The following is a 17,143-nucleotide window of genomic DNA, read 5'->3' as shown; positions in this document are numbered from 1 at the left end:
CGAACACCTTTTGTGTTTATCCACCATAAACTGATTTTACGGTATTAAGGTATGGGAATCTTAAAAACACAACCAACACTCCTTACAGGAATGGTTGTCTTAGTGCCATGGTACTTAAATATTAATTAATCTCTGATGTCTTCCCCAAGGCCCTAGAACAATCGAGGGCAGTATAATATTGTTTTCCTTCTTTGAATAAAACATAACTGTTTCACGAAAAATGAAAATGACCTGCCCCCTTCCACATGAACATGACCAATAATTTACGGTGAGAAAGATTCTAGCATCTAGATATTGTCCCTTGTTGCTTGTCACTTTTGAGAAAAAGACTTTCTCTTGCCCAAGAAAACCCACATGGAAGGAAGTCACTGACACTAAACTGGAAACCAGATCTTCTGGGAAGCAGTTTGGATGGATTCTTGTTGTAAAATTAGGTACTGAAGCCCTCATTCAAATATTTATGGTCAAGAACGCCTGGCTGAAAAGATGAGCATCTGGAAATCAGTCTGAATCCCCGTGGGTACAGTTTTTAGGACTATCATTGGTAGAAAATAACTGCAGACTCTTCAGTTGGCAACGGCTCACAGATCTTTAGTTCACCATCTCACTAACCCTAGAGTCCACTGAAATGACGACACATCGAAACAGCCGGGGCTGTTAAACTCTGTCCTTGACATGTACCCTAATTTTTAAGTTGAAATCTTGGACAACAATTTATTTTCCAGGAAAATAGCATATTGCAGTAGCTCTGGCAGAGAAAACTTGTGTTAGTTTTTAGGAAAGTAACCAAAATCAAGAGACAGTGAACGACCAAAGAAAGCGGGCATGGACGACTAGAGATGATGATGCAAACTCTTTGCCAACTTGCTCTTTCCGGCTCTCGAAGATGCAGGTCCCTAACGCTCCACCACAAACACAACAGGGACATCAGGCAAGCGGTGCCACTAAGACTGCAACATAAAGAGACCGCCACTTCTGAAATTTGTGAATAAAACATTCAGTTCAAAATTTAGACCTGGTTCATTCAGAATACAGTGGTGATAGAAATAAACAGGATAATAAACTGCTCCTGAGTTTATTTCAGTTTGGGTTTTTTTTCTGTCTTTCTGAAGATTGGAAAAATATTTTCCCCCCTAACAGCAAAAAAAAATAAATTTTAACTTGAAAAACTGGACTTTACGTTCATTCCTTGGTTTTCGCATCCCCAGTCCCTCTGTACTCCTTGTTCTTCCATTTTCTCAAGTGCAAGCTTGACTTTCTGTGCAGTAAGAACTAAAAAGCAATTCTTTGTAGATAAGATCATGCTTTAAATCCCACAGGCTTGCACGACTGTAGATTTTTTCTAGGACCTCCACTGACCCCTGCACCACAGAGGGGGCTCTCATCCCCTTTTGGGTGGTTCCTGCTCACTGCTTCTGTTGTGTTGCATAATAAAAACAGCACAACTCTGTGAACCCAGCCGATGTACTGTTCTGGGACACAAGGAATAAAAATACTTCACTGGGACATTTCCCTTGTAGTTTTTTTTCACTACGATTCCAGTGGTCTCACGGCTCTCCTAAAAAGCTCAGTATCAAGATTCTTAAAGTCCCTTAAAAAAAAAATAACAGAAGGTCAAAAAGCAGGAGAAATGTGAAAACTGGGTTAGAATTCAAACTGTGGAAGTGGGGCCCAGAGACAGATATTTATGTTCCCACACCTGCAAATTCCGAAGCAGCCACCTGCAGCGACAACTTAAGAGGATGTAAGGAGAAAGGGAACAAATGCACGTGGAAAATGGAAAAAGGACAGCTTTGTTCCCCCTCCAGTTTAGGATGATTCAGTGGAAGCAAGTGTCTTACTAGAAGTTTTCCACAATTAGGAAAAGCTGATCTAAATTCCCGACAATGGAATTATAGGATGGTTTAAAAGCAATGGGCTCCTCTCCTCTTCCCTGCCCTTCCGGAACAATCCTGTCTAACGCCACGGCAGTGGTGGTTGGGGAAAGCGGGGTGGGACCCACAGTGCCCTGGTACAGGGTGGAGGTGCTGTGAGCGTGGCCGGGACCTCCCACCCCTGCTGCCGGCGTTGCTGCTGGCAGGTGGCCTGCAGCTGTTGGTCCCTTTAGGGTCGCTCAGCTGCAAAAGCTGCCTTGCCCTCCCTGCCCCTTCCCCAGAGACAGCCCCCCTGCAATAATGACTAATTGCATCAGGGGCAAAAACGCCTGGCTGCTCGGGACCCACTCGGGACCACCATGGAGGGGTATTCTAACTCCAGAGCTGCCATGGGCCACAGCCCATTTCTCCCTCTGCCCAATCGGCTTCCTTCCTCTCTCTTCCACAGGCACCGGTCCTAGGAGTCCTCTGCAATTAACCCCCACCTGGAAGGATCCAGACCTTGGCAGGCAAGGAGGGCTCTGCACATGGGTGATGGGGTGGGTGGCACTGAGTGTTGATGCCCAAGTGGGATGAGAACAACGTGACAAGAGCCTGGTTGCATAGCGGGGCCTGATCGAAGACACAAAGACACAGAAGACAGCACGAGCCACGTTTCCCACTGTCAGAGCGGGGGCGTTGCAAGTACGGGAAAGGAAAAGACTAGAAGGAACCTGCGGTGTTGGACAGGAATTGGAGCATATGATTCTTCCAGACTCCATCTGCATCTCTTCTCCTTACGACCTCACTGGGTCCTTATTACATGGCTGTAAAAGCTTAGCCATGAGCACAACTACATGGTGAGTCTCAAGATTCCTTGCAGTGGAACTTAGAACGTGGAAGTGGTCTTGAGAACTCCTGATCCAATAGACAGAGAGATAAATACAAATGCAAATGTGTTCTTAGGTGTGTGTGTGTAGACACACACACGTACAGACACACAAATGCCCTCGCTCTGTCCACTGAGAGCCTGGGAGCCGTCCCCCTCTAACAGTAGTGAGTGTACGAATGTCAGATCTTGGTTCTAAATACCATTTTATACCTCCCCCACTGAAAAACATCCCACCACCAATCGCAGGAAAATCAAGGCTCCCGGGAGAAACAGCTAACTCCAGGACTGGGGCAGAGAAAGGACTAACAAGCCAGGAACATATTATCAGGTCAGAAAGTGAAAAAAGTATCAGAGGATGACGGAGAAATGTCCAAGGGATAAAGAAAAGCTAGCTTGATGTGGCTCCCATTGGCCAAATCTGGGGCAACTGAGCATCAAGATAAGTGATGGGGGCAATGGATGATAACCCATTGAACAGAACAGGGATCCATGAATTCTTATGGATATAAATAAATTTATGAATAGATGGAAAGTTTGATGAAGAAGGGGATATTTACACATGTGAAGCATCTCTCCACAAACTACCTCTGCAGTGGAAAAGCGTGGCAGACATCACCTCGACTAAGTGATCAGAGTGAACATCACCGGCGACGCGGCAAACGGAACTCGTGTGCCAGCAGGCAGGATGGGACCCACATTCTTCTGTGAGATTCCTGCTCAAGATGCATGATCTGAATTCGGTCATGAGGAGACACCAAAGGAAGTGGCATTCTACAAAAGAAGTGGTCCAGAGTCTTCAGAAATATCAAGGTCATGAAAGTCAAGGAAAGTTTGAGCAACACTTCCAGAAGAAAGGAGAGTGAAGAGAGACACCACCCCAACGAAATGCGAGATTCTGGACTCGGTGCTCTGGCCATAAAGGAAAATACTGGCATAACTGGTGAAACTCAAGTGGAATCTGAGGATCAGATCGTAGTCAAATGTCGACATTCATTTTCTGATTTTGATTATGTAGGAGAATGTCCTTGTTTGTAGGAAATACACAGCCAAGTATTAGGGAGGAGTGGGGTATGATGCCAACGACTTATTCTCAAATCCATCAGGAAAAAGAAGAGTCCCTTTATTCTATACTTGCAATTTTTTTCTGTAAGTTTGTTTCAAAGGAAACATTTTAAAAAATAATAAAACTAAATGTGGTTATATAATGGCTCAAACTCCATTCAGCCCCTTAGACAACCCATTTCCCATCAAATGAGCCTTTCTGAGTGCTATCGGTTTAGTACAGGCGTACACTCCAGTTATTATTGCAAAGATGGAGGAAGAAGGAATTGCAGCATCCAGCTTGAGCCTGAACCAATCGACTGGCCCGTTTTGGAGCTGGTCAAGAAATTGGGGCAACTGCTCAAACATCTCTTTTTTGCAAAGACATACTAAACATACAGAGATACTGGCCTATCAAGAAACACGGGAAAAGGCAGCTTCAGGATTCTGCCCACCGGCCGGGGTTTCGTGGGATGAGCGCATTTATGTAATACTGTGCCTTCCATTTTCTCAAGGACTCTGCACCGTGCGATCATTCGATCCTTATACAATCTTCCAAGAGAGAACGGGCAGGTGTCAGTAGTGCCACCTGACAGACACGGAGCCTGTGGGGGGGCACCTGGCACCTTCAGTAGCGACACAGGGCATCCAGGTGACACTGCGAAGCGAGCGTCCTCGTCACCTCACTTCTCTTTATTTGAACACAAGGGAAAACAAGAATCTGTTCTGTACCTCTCCCCACCATAAAAGCATTAAAACCCATATGCCAATGACATATTTCTGTAGGTAGGGATGGGAAGAGAAGAGCTCAAAAGCACGGGATAACGCCTTCGCTTTATCCTGCCGATGTGAGTCTGCAGGGAAAAATACTTAGCCATATAATTTATTAGATGCCCAGCAAGGTTGTGGTAAATAGGAAGATAAGGTTTCTAAAGCATGTATTACAAGTTCTGTAAAGAAAAAGAGGAAAATATTGCAAGAGACAATCAAGCCGGTACACACAGCAGAATATTCCCTGGCACTATGAATCATCTCAGATGGAAGGAAGGAAGAAGGAAAAAAGAAACAAGTAAAACATCACTGGGTTGGAACTGATGGACAGCAAAGAGAACAAAAAAGGTCGGAGAGGAGGGAGTTAGAGGACGCTTTTCGGTACGAAGCAGATCCTTCAGGTCAGAGTTTTTTGTTTTTTGTTTGTTTTTTTTTAAGATTTCTTCCCCTTTTTGCCTTAGTGCTTTTGCAAAAGTGAAATGCCAGAGAAATCTGGGAAAACGTAATCTTCTCGTCTTTACAAGTGGAGCACATAAGGGATGCTGAGGATGACAGCAGTTTCGGACACACCCTTTGAAACAGGACAAGAAGTCAGAGAACAACAGAAACACACAGAGGGACACAACGGGGATGTTCTCCCTGGCTGTCCATGTGGGGACCCACTCAGAAGCCCGGGGCTGATGTAAGGTTATTTTATGATGAAGACATTTGAGATTCAACAGATGCAGAAAGAAGCTATCTTGGAACTTCCACTATCTGACCAAAAGCAGAAACTTCTGAGACACGAGGACTGCCATAAATTCCCTCTTTGGGCTCACTTCTAATCCCTGGGGAGAGCCCAAGAGTAAACCGACCATAAACCCTCTCTTGGAGGAGCTTCATGGCCATGAAGAAGACAGAAAGATGGCTCACACCACATAAACAAACATTATCACGAACTTTCTTATCTCCCATGTGTTCTCCTAAAAGGCCGTTTGTCTTTCCTAAAGAAACCTATTTGATCTTCCCATAGAGAACTTTTCTCCCCACTCCCTTTCCCCTACTAACTTAGGTAAAAGCTCCAACTTCTAACTGCCCCTTTGAGTTACTCATCATGGAGCACTCCCAGGTGTATGTGCGTTGCACAGGTAAATAAACTCTGTCTTGCCTTTCGCTACACTATCTTCTGTTAGTTTAATTCGCAGCCTCTCTGGCACTGAACCTAAGAGGGTAGATAAAAAGATTTTCTCCCCAACATCAATAAGGAAGTGTGAGTGGCCTTCTGATACTTTCCTACCAACCAGAGTAGGGTTTTATTTCCACCTGTGAGTGCATATGGCAGGGTGGGGAAAGATAGATGAAGATGGAGAAATAAGAGTGCTAGAAAAAATGCCTCTCCTCTTTCAGTAGTTAAGAGTTGAGAAAATCAAAATGGATTTTGAGTCAAAAAGACATAGAGAGTGAAAAAACCACACAGGTGTAACCATCCATTCATAACTATCAGCCTGGTCCAAGTGGGATGGCTTCAACTCGGTCTAAGTTCTATCATTCATCTTCAAAATGACCCATATCAGGTCGCATCTTCTTAATCATCAGAACCTGGGTCAATACATTGGTTCACTGGCTTTCAGTTTTAGGATACTCAGCTCCTCAGAAATTTCCCTCTTCTTTCTTGATGTCTGCATTTCAAGGAATGGGAACTCTGTGCAATAAATGGGGTGTGTGTTTATTTTAGGAAAGACGACGTCTAGTTCATACAATCCTAAACTGGCCTGTGTTTGAACCAGAAACACCATGTCCATAATCTGATGAGTTTAAGCACACACACAGAAACGCAGTCTTCTCGTCACGAACTGGTCCAGCTGCTTACTGAATGTCATGTTCACAATATTCATTTCCAGAACAGCAAACGACACAAATCTGAGCAAGGTAAAAATTAACACATGAACAAACAAAATCTTTTCCAGTGAAAAGTCTCTTTGGGGATCCTTTATCACATAAATCACTCTAGAGCCAAATATTACATCTTACCCTTCACAAAATGTGGGCACGAGTAAAAGGCCAAAAAAAGGTGAAACAAATAAAAACACATATAAAATTAGTCAACGCTTATGGAAAAGGAGAAACCAAAATATTATTTCTATAGAGCTGAGCACGACTCACCAAGAGTAAAGATTTGACTTTATCTCTGCACTTCTGCCAAATTGATAATGAAGTCTAATTCACTCAAAATTATATCAGGATATTTCCTCTTTAAGTATTTGGAACAATTGCAAGAAAAGCCTGGGAAAACTACTTAGCTTCCACCTGGCTTTTATAAAGATTATCACAGAAGCCATTCAAAGAAGAGTCAAGTCTTTTTTTTTTTTCCCTCAAGAAGATTTTATAACATGTTAGAAAACATATTTAAATGTCTCTAGCTGCACGGAATTGGAATTTTTTTCTTATCCCCCTTAGGTATCACCTGAATTCCTCCTCCTGAAATTCAAAGTAAGGTAGGTCAATTCAGTATACTTAAATTCATCGGAAAGAAAGAATTTTCTCTTCCAGAACTGCTGAAATGAACTACATTAGCATCCATTTTTCCTTCGGTACTATAGTTACAGTTTTGCCTTTCAAAACACACTGAAGACAAAATAGGATTGACTCCTTACACGATGTTCAAATATTATGATAATTTTAGTATAAAAGGTGTGGCTGTTGAATAAATAGGAAAAAAAATCTCTGATGGACAACTGTGGAGGACAGTGTTAGTTTTTCTTCTATTTACAGGTCAGACCCTTCCAATGGCACCTCCATCCTCTCAAGTAAATAGGCCTTTACTCTTTAGAAGAGGAAAAAACAGTCAGAAGCCCCAGATGCTGAGTGATGGCATTCACCAGGCCCCAGAGATGGGCGACCTCATGCCCTTACTTTCTGAAAACTCTGCCATGTCATAATTCAGCGACCACAACCAAGACAACTGAATGCCTTCAGTGCAGGTCTCCCCTCACTGAATTAATTTATTCATGGCAGAAAATATTTCAGCCTTTCAGCTAGATGGGAAGAAGCCAGCCTTCTCTCCCCATATTTGCACTAAAGAAAATAGCAAAGTTGTCAAGATCTAAAAAGTTGTCGTTTTACATCAGAAGGAAAGCGGTGACTCAACATGTAGTATTCTAACAGGCACGCTCCCGCTGAGCGTACATCTGTCATCATTAGTAGCTGCTCTGGGACGCTCCTGTGATCCAGCACACTGGAAACCCAGTTGAGAGAGACATCTTCTCATTAGAAGTTGCTGTGTTAGATTCTGCTCAGGAACTCGCTGTCGTATTGGAAAATAATAGGTAATACATCGCCTTTGCACACGGCTGGCTGGATCTCACCGTGTCCGTTCTGATGGCATCAGGCTGGATTTAAGGAAAGCCATGATCGACTGGGTAACGCGAAAATGAGCGTGAACACTACAGAATGAATGCTCCTGGTCATTTTGGTATCAGGAGCAAGTTTCTAGCTTATTAAAGAGCCGAGGAGATTTTAATGGAATTTAAAATGTTTGTACTTTATCTGTTCCCATATCCATTAGGTGTATTTTGCATGTATTGAGTTTTATGGAAAAAAAAATTAAAACAGGAAGGAAGGGGACCAGCCCTGTGGCCGAGTGGTTAAGTTCACGAGCTCCACTTCGGTGGCCCAGGGTTTCCCCAGTTCAGATCCTGGGCGCGGACCCAGCACCACTCATCAAGCCATGATGAGGTGGCATCCCACATGCCACAACCAGAGGGACCTACAACTAGAATATACAACTATGTACTGGGGGAGCTTTGGGGAGAAGAAGCAAAAAAAAAAAAAAAGAAGATTGGCAACAGATGTTAGCTCAGGTGCCAATCTTTAAAAAAAAAAACGAAAAAAAGAGCTTCTCTGTCTAACTACTCGCTCAGGTTTTCTGCCCCCACTAGGACTACGAATTGCCCTTATCAGATAGTGTTCTACTGTGGCTGATGTCTCCCCCTTAGATAAAGTAGAAAAATCTGCAATAGTAGTCTAGAAAACACTTGTTCTCCTTTTTTCTGGGCTAAAAGTGAAGCTCACTTAAAGATTTCTTGGGAAAGAAGGAAAGGATGAGACCTGGTCTACCTTGCCTTGGCATGACACTTCATACAAAGAAACATTCTCCTCATTTAAAGATATTCCCTCTAATTTTTGTGATTTGGCAGAATATCATTATACCATAAATGACTTTTACTGAATATAAAATTACAGAGATGTTCAAAAAAGACACAAGGAAACGCTGAGTGGGTAACTGACAATGAAAGTTGAACCACAGTGTAATATCTCAAGCTCTTTACTCAGTACCAGGATAAGGCACCTACAGAGGACAATACTCCTGGACGTAGAAATTACTTAACTGTCCTCAATTTTCACTATGAATAGGATGGGTACTTTCTTTAAAGGAGGGCTTAAATATATCCCAGCCTTCAAAAAATGGTTCACGCTTTAAAAAAGCTTCATTCCTCAAATGTTACATCTAAATGATATCTTGGGACACTGTAAGACAAGAAGTTGACCAGGGCCAGCCCTGGTGGCCTTGAGGTTAAGTTCACCATGTTCCGTTTCGGTGGCCTGGGTTCGGTTCCCAGGCACAGACGTGTACCACTTGTCTGTCAGTGGTCATGCTATGGTGGTGGCTCACATCTAAAAAGAGGAAGATTGGCAGTGGATGTTAGCTCAGGGTGAATCTTCCTCAGCAAAAAAAAAAGAAGAAGAAGAAGTTGACCAGTAATATCTCATCTATTTTAAAACCACAAATGAACATTAAAAGTCCTCTCAAAACACCAAAGCAATTGTCAACCATCAAGTTATCTGCAGAAAAGGATCCTTTTCTCTCTGCCTCAGGTATTTATTTTAGCTGACCAGCTGAGTGATTCAAGCACATTGACCCAGTTGGTGCTCTCAGTTTCAGAATTCGAGAAACGCAGAGCCAAGCAAAGACATCCCCTTTGCAATTAGCCTATTTCCAAATAAAAGAGGAGGTGATCAACTCCATGTCAACCCACAGTCCTTTAACCAAACCAAAGAGAGGGCTCAGTGCCTTTCATCTTTTAAAACTGTCATCTCTCAGAGTAGAGAACGTCTGTCGGTGGCACAAACTCTTTACAGTGTCAAATGTTAGGAGCTGTGAATGAATAATGCATAACAGCGATGAGGGATATTCTCTCTCAGATGAGTTTTTCCCCTTTTGATCACATACCTATTGGCTGTGAAACACAATACGTTTTGATTCCGAATGTTTAACACAATAAAGTATTAGTTAAGCAAATCTCTGCTTTACGATTCCTGAGGCTTATGGCAACGCTGTGTGGCAAAAACGCCACTAAACCCGTGCGTGGTACACAGAACCTTGGAACGCCAGTCCTTGCGTTTGTTTCCGTTCTCTGGGCTATGTCAAAAGGAGGAATGACAAGACTCAGGGCAGCAGGCCAAAGGTGGCAAGAACCCTGGTTTTCCAGAAGGGAAAACACTTACTTTGCCTTCAGCGTCTCTTCCTGAAAATTCCAGTGTGGATCTTCCACCAGCTGCAGTTCCCGTAAGACTCTCCCCGGCTTGTAAGCCGCATTGATGAGCATGCTGAGAACCTGTTAGGAAATAAGAACGGCCATGAACTTTGACAGCACCTTTCCTTCCTAAAACAAGAATGCTTGGAAACCACCCTGCAGACACTTAAGACGTATCTGCTGTACATCTCCAGTAAGTGAAGGGCTCCGATGAAGATGGATGGAACATTGTGCAGCCTAATACAGACTTGACTCGCCAGCACCGGCATAAAAAGGGTGGTAAGAGGGGCCAGCCTGGTGGTGCAGTGGTTAAGTTCACACGTTCCACTTTGGCAGCCCGGGATTCACTAGTTTGGATCCTGGGTGTGGACCTATGCTCACTTGTCAAGCCATGCTCTGGCAGGCATCCCACACATAAAGTAGAGGAAGATGGGCACAGATGTTAGCTCACAGCCAGTCTTCCTCAGCAAAAAAAAAAAAGAGAGAGAGAGCAGGACTGGTGGTAGATGTTAGCTCAGGGCTAATCTTCCTCAAAAAAAAAAGAAAAGAAAAGGGTGGTAAAATCCAATCCCTCTGGCTGGGAGAGTGTGAACTGCCAGCCAGAGGGGAGGGGGGAGGGTGGACTCTCACTAACATTTCTGGTTGCAGAAAACGGGATCATTTCCTGCGAAGAGAGACTCAAGATTCTTCAACAGGATTACCCATCAGTAGGACCAGCTCCTGAGAATTTCATTTTGTTCTTAAAAATAAATTCCCAAAGGAATCATAAGCCGGAGACAAGAGGTTCGTGCCAACACTTCAGGATAGACTTTAGACCCTTGGAAGGAGAGTTAACAAATTATGCGAAACTCACCTGATACTCAAGCAATTTACGCACATTTCACCCAAGGACAATTCTCTCAGAGATGGGAGTGTTTCAAAAGAAAGACTGGAGCATCTAACGCCATTTGATATCATAATTCCTCAAACTCCCCTTCACTCCTGAGTCCCAAGTCCCAGCAAATAAGCACGTTGCCATTGCCTACTGCGACACTCACAGAAGGACCAGACACTTTGCTTCTAAAGCCCCAGCTGCACGTGCTGGGGAGATAACAGGTCCCCGTTAACCGCGATGTGCTTCTTGGATGAGAAGAACAGGGAGCTTAGATCCCTGGGGGCCCTTCCCTACCCATAAAGCAAATCATTAACAGTGAGCACTGATGAGTTCCGGCACGTTTCTGAACTGCTGTTATTGGGGTACAGAGCTTAAAGAACGTTGCTATGTCTGCAACGCAGCATACTTAGGAACACGGAGACCTTAGAGGTTTTGTTCCCCGAAATGCCCATTTGCTGAGGACCCACCGTGTGCCAGGTCCTGGGAGCCCCAGATGGGAAGAGGACACAGCGCCTGCCACTCCTGAAGTCTCTCCCTGTCCAGAAGAGGACTTGAGCTCAGGCTTCACGTTGCAGAGCAAAGCACCACCCAGAGACTGAGAAAAAGATCTCTTTGAGATGGGAGCCTGGCAGCGATGCCAAAGCACCTTCGGCTTTCGGGAGGAGACCAGTGCAGCATCGGTGGGAAGGAAGGAGATCAAAGCAGGATGCAGGGATTTTCATGCACAGTTTTCACGTATCTGATGTGTTCCCAGATGTAACTGGCACGTTTGGACCCCGATTTCAATCAGAAAGACAGCAAAGCTTTCTCCTACCATAACCGAGAGGTCCATCTCAAAATATCGTATACTGTGCAGTCAGCACGGCAACTGTACTTGCCTTTGCCTGGGGAGCATTTTGCTATACGCTTCGAGGGCCCCGTAACTCCCCATCAAGCGAACATGGTTTTGCCAAGGCTTTAAAGGGCCATGACAAGGCAGGACGAGCAGTTTTGGTGTGCTTATGGAATCTGTCTTAGAACAATCATCTGATTTTATTGTTTACTGTCAGCACAATTTACTCAAACCAAGTTTAAAAATAAATCCAATTAGAGCTGGCTGAAATACTGCACAAAGTGTTTATCAACAGACAGTAAACTATCAACGGATTCTTTTCATTGTGTTTCACCAAGGAAACCCCGGAGCGCCGCGTGATTTGCTGCCTATCGAAAACGCATTTTGCGGCTGTGAAAAGAAAATGCCTCGCAGAGTTCAAATCAGTCTGGGAAGAGGCGGCAATTAAATTGTAAAAAAAGCATCTGATATTGAATAATTTTCCCAATGCCACATTATTCGTCTCCACGTTCAACAAGCTTTCTGTAAAACTGTGGAGTGGTGAGCTGAATAATCTTTGCGTACATGGCATTTTAGTGCATTATAGTTCCCTCCATAAAGACAACTTAGCTGAAGGCTGTTATGACCATGCAGAGTTAGAATGAATCACTGTACACCTTGCAAAACATCAGAATTCACGTCATTACCGTCGTGATCAGAAAGGGCAGCACGGACTCCGCCCGCAATGAACTAAGAGGATGTTAGGTATGAAGTCAAGGACACTGTTCCCCATAAACTGGTGTTAGGTGGTTTGAGTAATTCAAGGCAGAAATTCATGCTAGAGCTACGCCTCAGTGGATTTCGTGGGGATCATGAAATATTTGTTGAGAATATCCTTCTACACAGAAGTGCCCACAGCGTGTTAGAGCAGGCAAAAAAGCTTTACAGGTGGACAGATCTGAGATCAAATCCCAGTTGCATCCCTTAGAAGGCACGAGTCCTTACACAAGATGCTGGATTGACTTTCTTCACCTCTATAAGGGGGCACTGCCATTTATCTGGTTCATAATGAACGGGATCAGAACACGTCACCCCAAAATATACCACTCTGGCACAGGGTTATATCGAGCTGAGGGCAGTTGAGAAACAGTAGACACAGAAGGAACGATCTCTTCTTTCCTCCCTTCTGCCAAGAAGCAGGGCGTGAATTCCCTTTTCGTAGGTGTCCCGCTCCTTTCTCTTGTACCAGAACAACCCTTGTCACCAGAGATGCAAAGATGGCATGGAGATGAGTCTACATAAACAAAGCCTACTAAAGTCATCCTTACCTTCCATTAGTTTCCCCCCTATATTTCCCTTCCCACAATTTACCACCTCTAGAAGCCTAAACTCCTTTTCCTTGGTCTTGTCACTCCTCCACAATTTACGGCCTTTTCATGAAACGATATGTAAAGATCTCAAGCCTAAGGGCTTCTGTGGGTTTCCACTTCTTTTCTGTGAAGCCTGTGTGAGTGTAAAATTAACCTTTTCTCCTGTGCATCTGTCTTTTGTCAGCTTAATTTGCACACCCCAGCTAACGAACCTAAGAGTGCAGGGAAAGATTTTCCTCCTCTACAATAAGGATGTTATGAGAAATAAAGGAGGTAACATCTTGGTATACAGAAATATTTAAAGGTAGCCCTCTTCTCAGTGTCAGTGTGGTCCTCATCAACCCATAAAATAACCTCTCTCCTGTGCCTCCCACTTCTCTAGCCCCACTGGCTCAAATGTATGTTTCAGTTGTGCATCTTCACAAAATAACTCTCCTTAGCAGCTCCCTGACTTTCTTGTTACTGCTTCCTTTTCAGAATCAAACTTCTCATACAAATAGTTTATACTTTCAAATTCTTCAACTTGATTCTCAACCCACCGCAATCTAGTTTCCTCTCCAACCACTGTGCAGAAACGCTTTGAGAAAGGGTACCAGTGACCTATTGATCACGCCCAATTCACACTTCCCTCTAACTGGGCCTCCAGGCATCCGACAGCATGTGCCCGCCCAGCCCTGCTACGCCTCTCGGCTTTCCTACCTCTGCTCTGATCAGGCACAAGAGTTGGTCAGGGAGAGAGGAAGCAGAAGTGGGAGGGGTAATTAGAGGCAGGAAGAGATGAAAAGGAGAAGAGAGCATAGGAGCTGTTAGCAGGGAAAGGGGCAGTCAACAAACGCTAGTGTCCTCCCCACTCCTTCCCTTCGTGTACATGTCAGCACTCAAAAGATCACATAAATCGATGGGGGTTCTTTTCTGTCCGCTTCATGAAATCATGTGATTCCATGATTTGCTCTCATATTCACTAGCATGAAAACTTCTCTCCAAACACCAAAAGTGATGGAGGCAATGCCCAACGTCAACGATACGTGATGATGAAAGTTATAACAATGTTGAAAGTGCACGGAACCCCTAGATAGGAAACCAAATTTCTTTGAGTGTCAGAATTAGGAAATACTTCAGAATGCAAATACGGCTCCCACAGCTGGAGCCCGGCTGTTTTAATGGAAAGCAGACAGACTGTTGACTTTCAAAGGTCTGCCATCTGCGGATTTCTAGTGACCATGGGGATGGGTCTCATGGGGGTAGACGTCCAGAGACAGAAGGGCCCACAGGGCAACAGGAAGGAGAATGTTCTCTCTCTTGAGGGGCCAGGAAAAGGGTCTGGATGAGAAGGAGCCCTCGCTCCCTCACACGTTCTCTCTGTTTCCACAGACCTCTCTGCTGTGCAGTCCATTCAAGAGCCATGGTTCTCATAATCTGCTTTTTACAGAAATCAGGACCATCGAAGGCCCTCGGGCACCTAAAAGATGTCTTCTTTTCCAACTCAGAATCAGATGGAATGGGGCTAATTTTACGAATAGTTTTTTTTTTTTTTAAGTAAAAGGATCAAGAATTTTTCTTGCTTAATCAGCAATTTCTCTATCAATAGGGTTTCTCTGGTGAATGGGATCTTACTTGGAAAGCTGCAAGGGGAATAAAATAAGAAAGGATTCAGACTTCAACCCTTGGCATGGTCAGCACAGCTGGAGGCCCAGCGAGGTGCAGAGCAGACAAGCAGAGTTGTTTTTTTTTTTTTAAACCAGATTTAAATGGAGAATGTTAATTAAAACATTTCTCCTTTGCCAAAGGAGTTTGGGTTTCAGAAGAATGGCGGCAACGGTGCATCTTTTTCCAGAGTTTACCCCGCTGACTGACCCTCCATCCTGCACCAACAGGGTTGACAGCATTTCCTCTTAAACGCTCACATAAGCGAGTGCCATCAAAAGCTGGAAGTAGAGGAAGATGTGCTTGTAAGAGAAAAGAGGAAGTCTTTTCTTCTCTTTAGTGCAAACGCAACCTTCTAAGGAACCCAGAGAAAAACCCGGAATGAGCTTTGAAAAGAAAAGAAAGCGAGTGATTTTTTTCAAGTTATTTACCCCTTAAAAGTAGGTGTTTGCATTCTGTCTCCACTACCTCTAATACACTCCCCAAATATCAATCTAATGATAACCACTGTGTTCATCTCTCCTTTCGTTATTAGTTACAAAAACTGTAATAACAGTAATACTCGGACATAGTTCACCAAGAGCTCTATTGCTTTGGCCCAAACGGGCCTCAACCTTTATTTAGATTCTCGGCATGAGGCTGACGTCCCCTGGGCCGCCCACTGCCCCTGGAGAGGAGGCGCTCCCACCCAGGTCCGCAGCAAGGTTAGGGAGCCCCAGTGCTTCCCAGGGAGGCAGGCCCCCCCACCCCCCGCACCATGAACTCCCCATTTTATTTTTCAATTTGATTGAAAGACTGTTCCTCAAAGGAAGCTAGACTTTTCGGGAATTTTCCACCTCCCCCTGGAAGACCACCAGGACAGACCAACATCGTGCCCTGTGCCTTCATTCACCAGAAAGCCAACACTTCTAGAACATTCCTTCTACCCAGAATCCAATTCCCAGAGAGCTCTGTATTTTCCCCTATTCTGACCCAATCTCAAGCCCCCTACCCCGCTACCCAGATCCATCCAGTATGCCCCATGGACTCATGGTCCCTCATCAGCAAAACACTGGACACAATGCACCTCTTTGCAGAATATTCTTTTTTACCTGGGGTTTTCTCTTCTGCTACGGACTGAATTGTGTCCCCCCAAATTCATATGTTGAAACTCTAACCCCCAACATGATGGTGTCCGGAGGTGGGGCCTTTGGAGGGTAGTTAAGTCTAGAAGAGGTCATGAGGGTGGGGCCCCCATGATGGGATTAGCAGCCTCCTAAGAAGAGAACAGACAGCTTGTTCTCTCTCTCCCCCCCACCCCTCCCCGCCATGTGAGGACACAGCAAGAAGGCAGTTGTCTGTAAAGAAAGAAGAAAGTCCTCTCCAGAAACTGACCATGCTGGCACCCTGATCTCAGACTTCCGGCCTCTGCAACTGTGAGAAATAAGTGTTTGCTGGGTCAGCCCCCCAGGCTGTGGTCTCTTGTTACAGCAGCTCGACAGTCCTTCCCTCTTCACCACCACACTGCTCTTTCTCTCAACCGGACCATCCTCCTTAGCAGAGAAACTGCTGGTAACGTTTCCCATCTTAAAAGAAGAAAGCATCAACTTCCCCCCATCCTTTCTCATCTTCCCTCACCACCTTACTTCTCCCTGCTGTTTTACAGTAAAATCCTTAGGAACTGTCGACAATCATCGCCTCCTCTTTCTCTCCTTCAACCCTCTCTGGAACCCAATCCAAGGGGCTTCCGGGTCCACAACTCCCCCCCAAACTGGTTTCATCAAGACCACCTGTTGATGTCCGCATCACCAAAGAACGGGCGGTCCTCAGTTCTGTTCTTATTCTATCCCGTGGGCAGCGCAAGGCAGCGTCCACCACGCCCTCCTCTGCGGACACTCTAGCCTTGCCTCCAAGACTCCAATCTCTCCCCGTTCTTCTGAGTCGCTGCTCACTTTTGCTGGATCCTTCTGTGTCCCCTCCTTCAAATGATGGTGAACTCAGGGCTCAGTCCTCAGACTGTCCTTCTCTGTCTGCCTTCACCCCACAGCGCATCTGGCTTTGAACATTATCCATACACTAGCAAACCAACGGTTACCAAATTTCTATGCCCATCCTAGACCTTTCGCGGAACTGCAGACTCATCTATCCACCTCCACGTGGATGTTTAATGGGCACACAATCTGTCCAAACAGACAGATCTCATCTGTGCTCCGGGCTTCCCCTTCTCAGTAACTTCCCTCTTCTGAAGGCTGAGGCCAGACTTTGGAGGCCTCCGCGAGTTCTGTTACTCTCACGGTCCCTACCCAACTCACCAGGAAACTCTCTGTACCCCAAATCTATTGCTTTACTTGTTTCCGGTCCTCTCCCACTAGCGCATAAGCACCAAGAAATCAGG

At 44.8% G+C, this 17,143-nt stretch overlaps 1 protein-coding gene across 9 annotated transcripts in view; it reads right to left on the bottom strand.

The window, feature by feature from the left end:
* SFMBT2 (Scm like with four mbt domains 2) overlaps positions 1 to 17,143 on the bottom strand; it is a 242,210-nt gene that overhangs the window by 21,771 nt on the left and 203,296 nt on the right. For all 9 annotated transcript variants that reach the window (XM_046679942.1, XM_046679939.1, XM_046679948.1 and 6 more), the window contains one exon: positions 10,042 to 10,151. In XM_046679942.1, the coding sequence (XP_046535898.1) occupies positions 10,042 to 10,151 (110 nt within the window). The remainder of the gene's footprint in view (positions 1 to 10,041; positions 10,152 to 17,143) is intronic.

The sequence above is a fragment of the Equus quagga genome, chromosome 12 (genome assembly GCF_021613505.1).
Source record: "Equus quagga isolate Etosha38 chromosome 12, UCLA_HA_Equagga_1.0, whole genome shotgun sequence".
NCBI classification, from domain to species: domain Eukaryota; kingdom Metazoa; phylum Chordata; class Mammalia; order Perissodactyla; family Equidae; genus Equus; species Equus quagga.
This window is presented reverse-complemented; position numbering and strand designations above follow the sequence as displayed.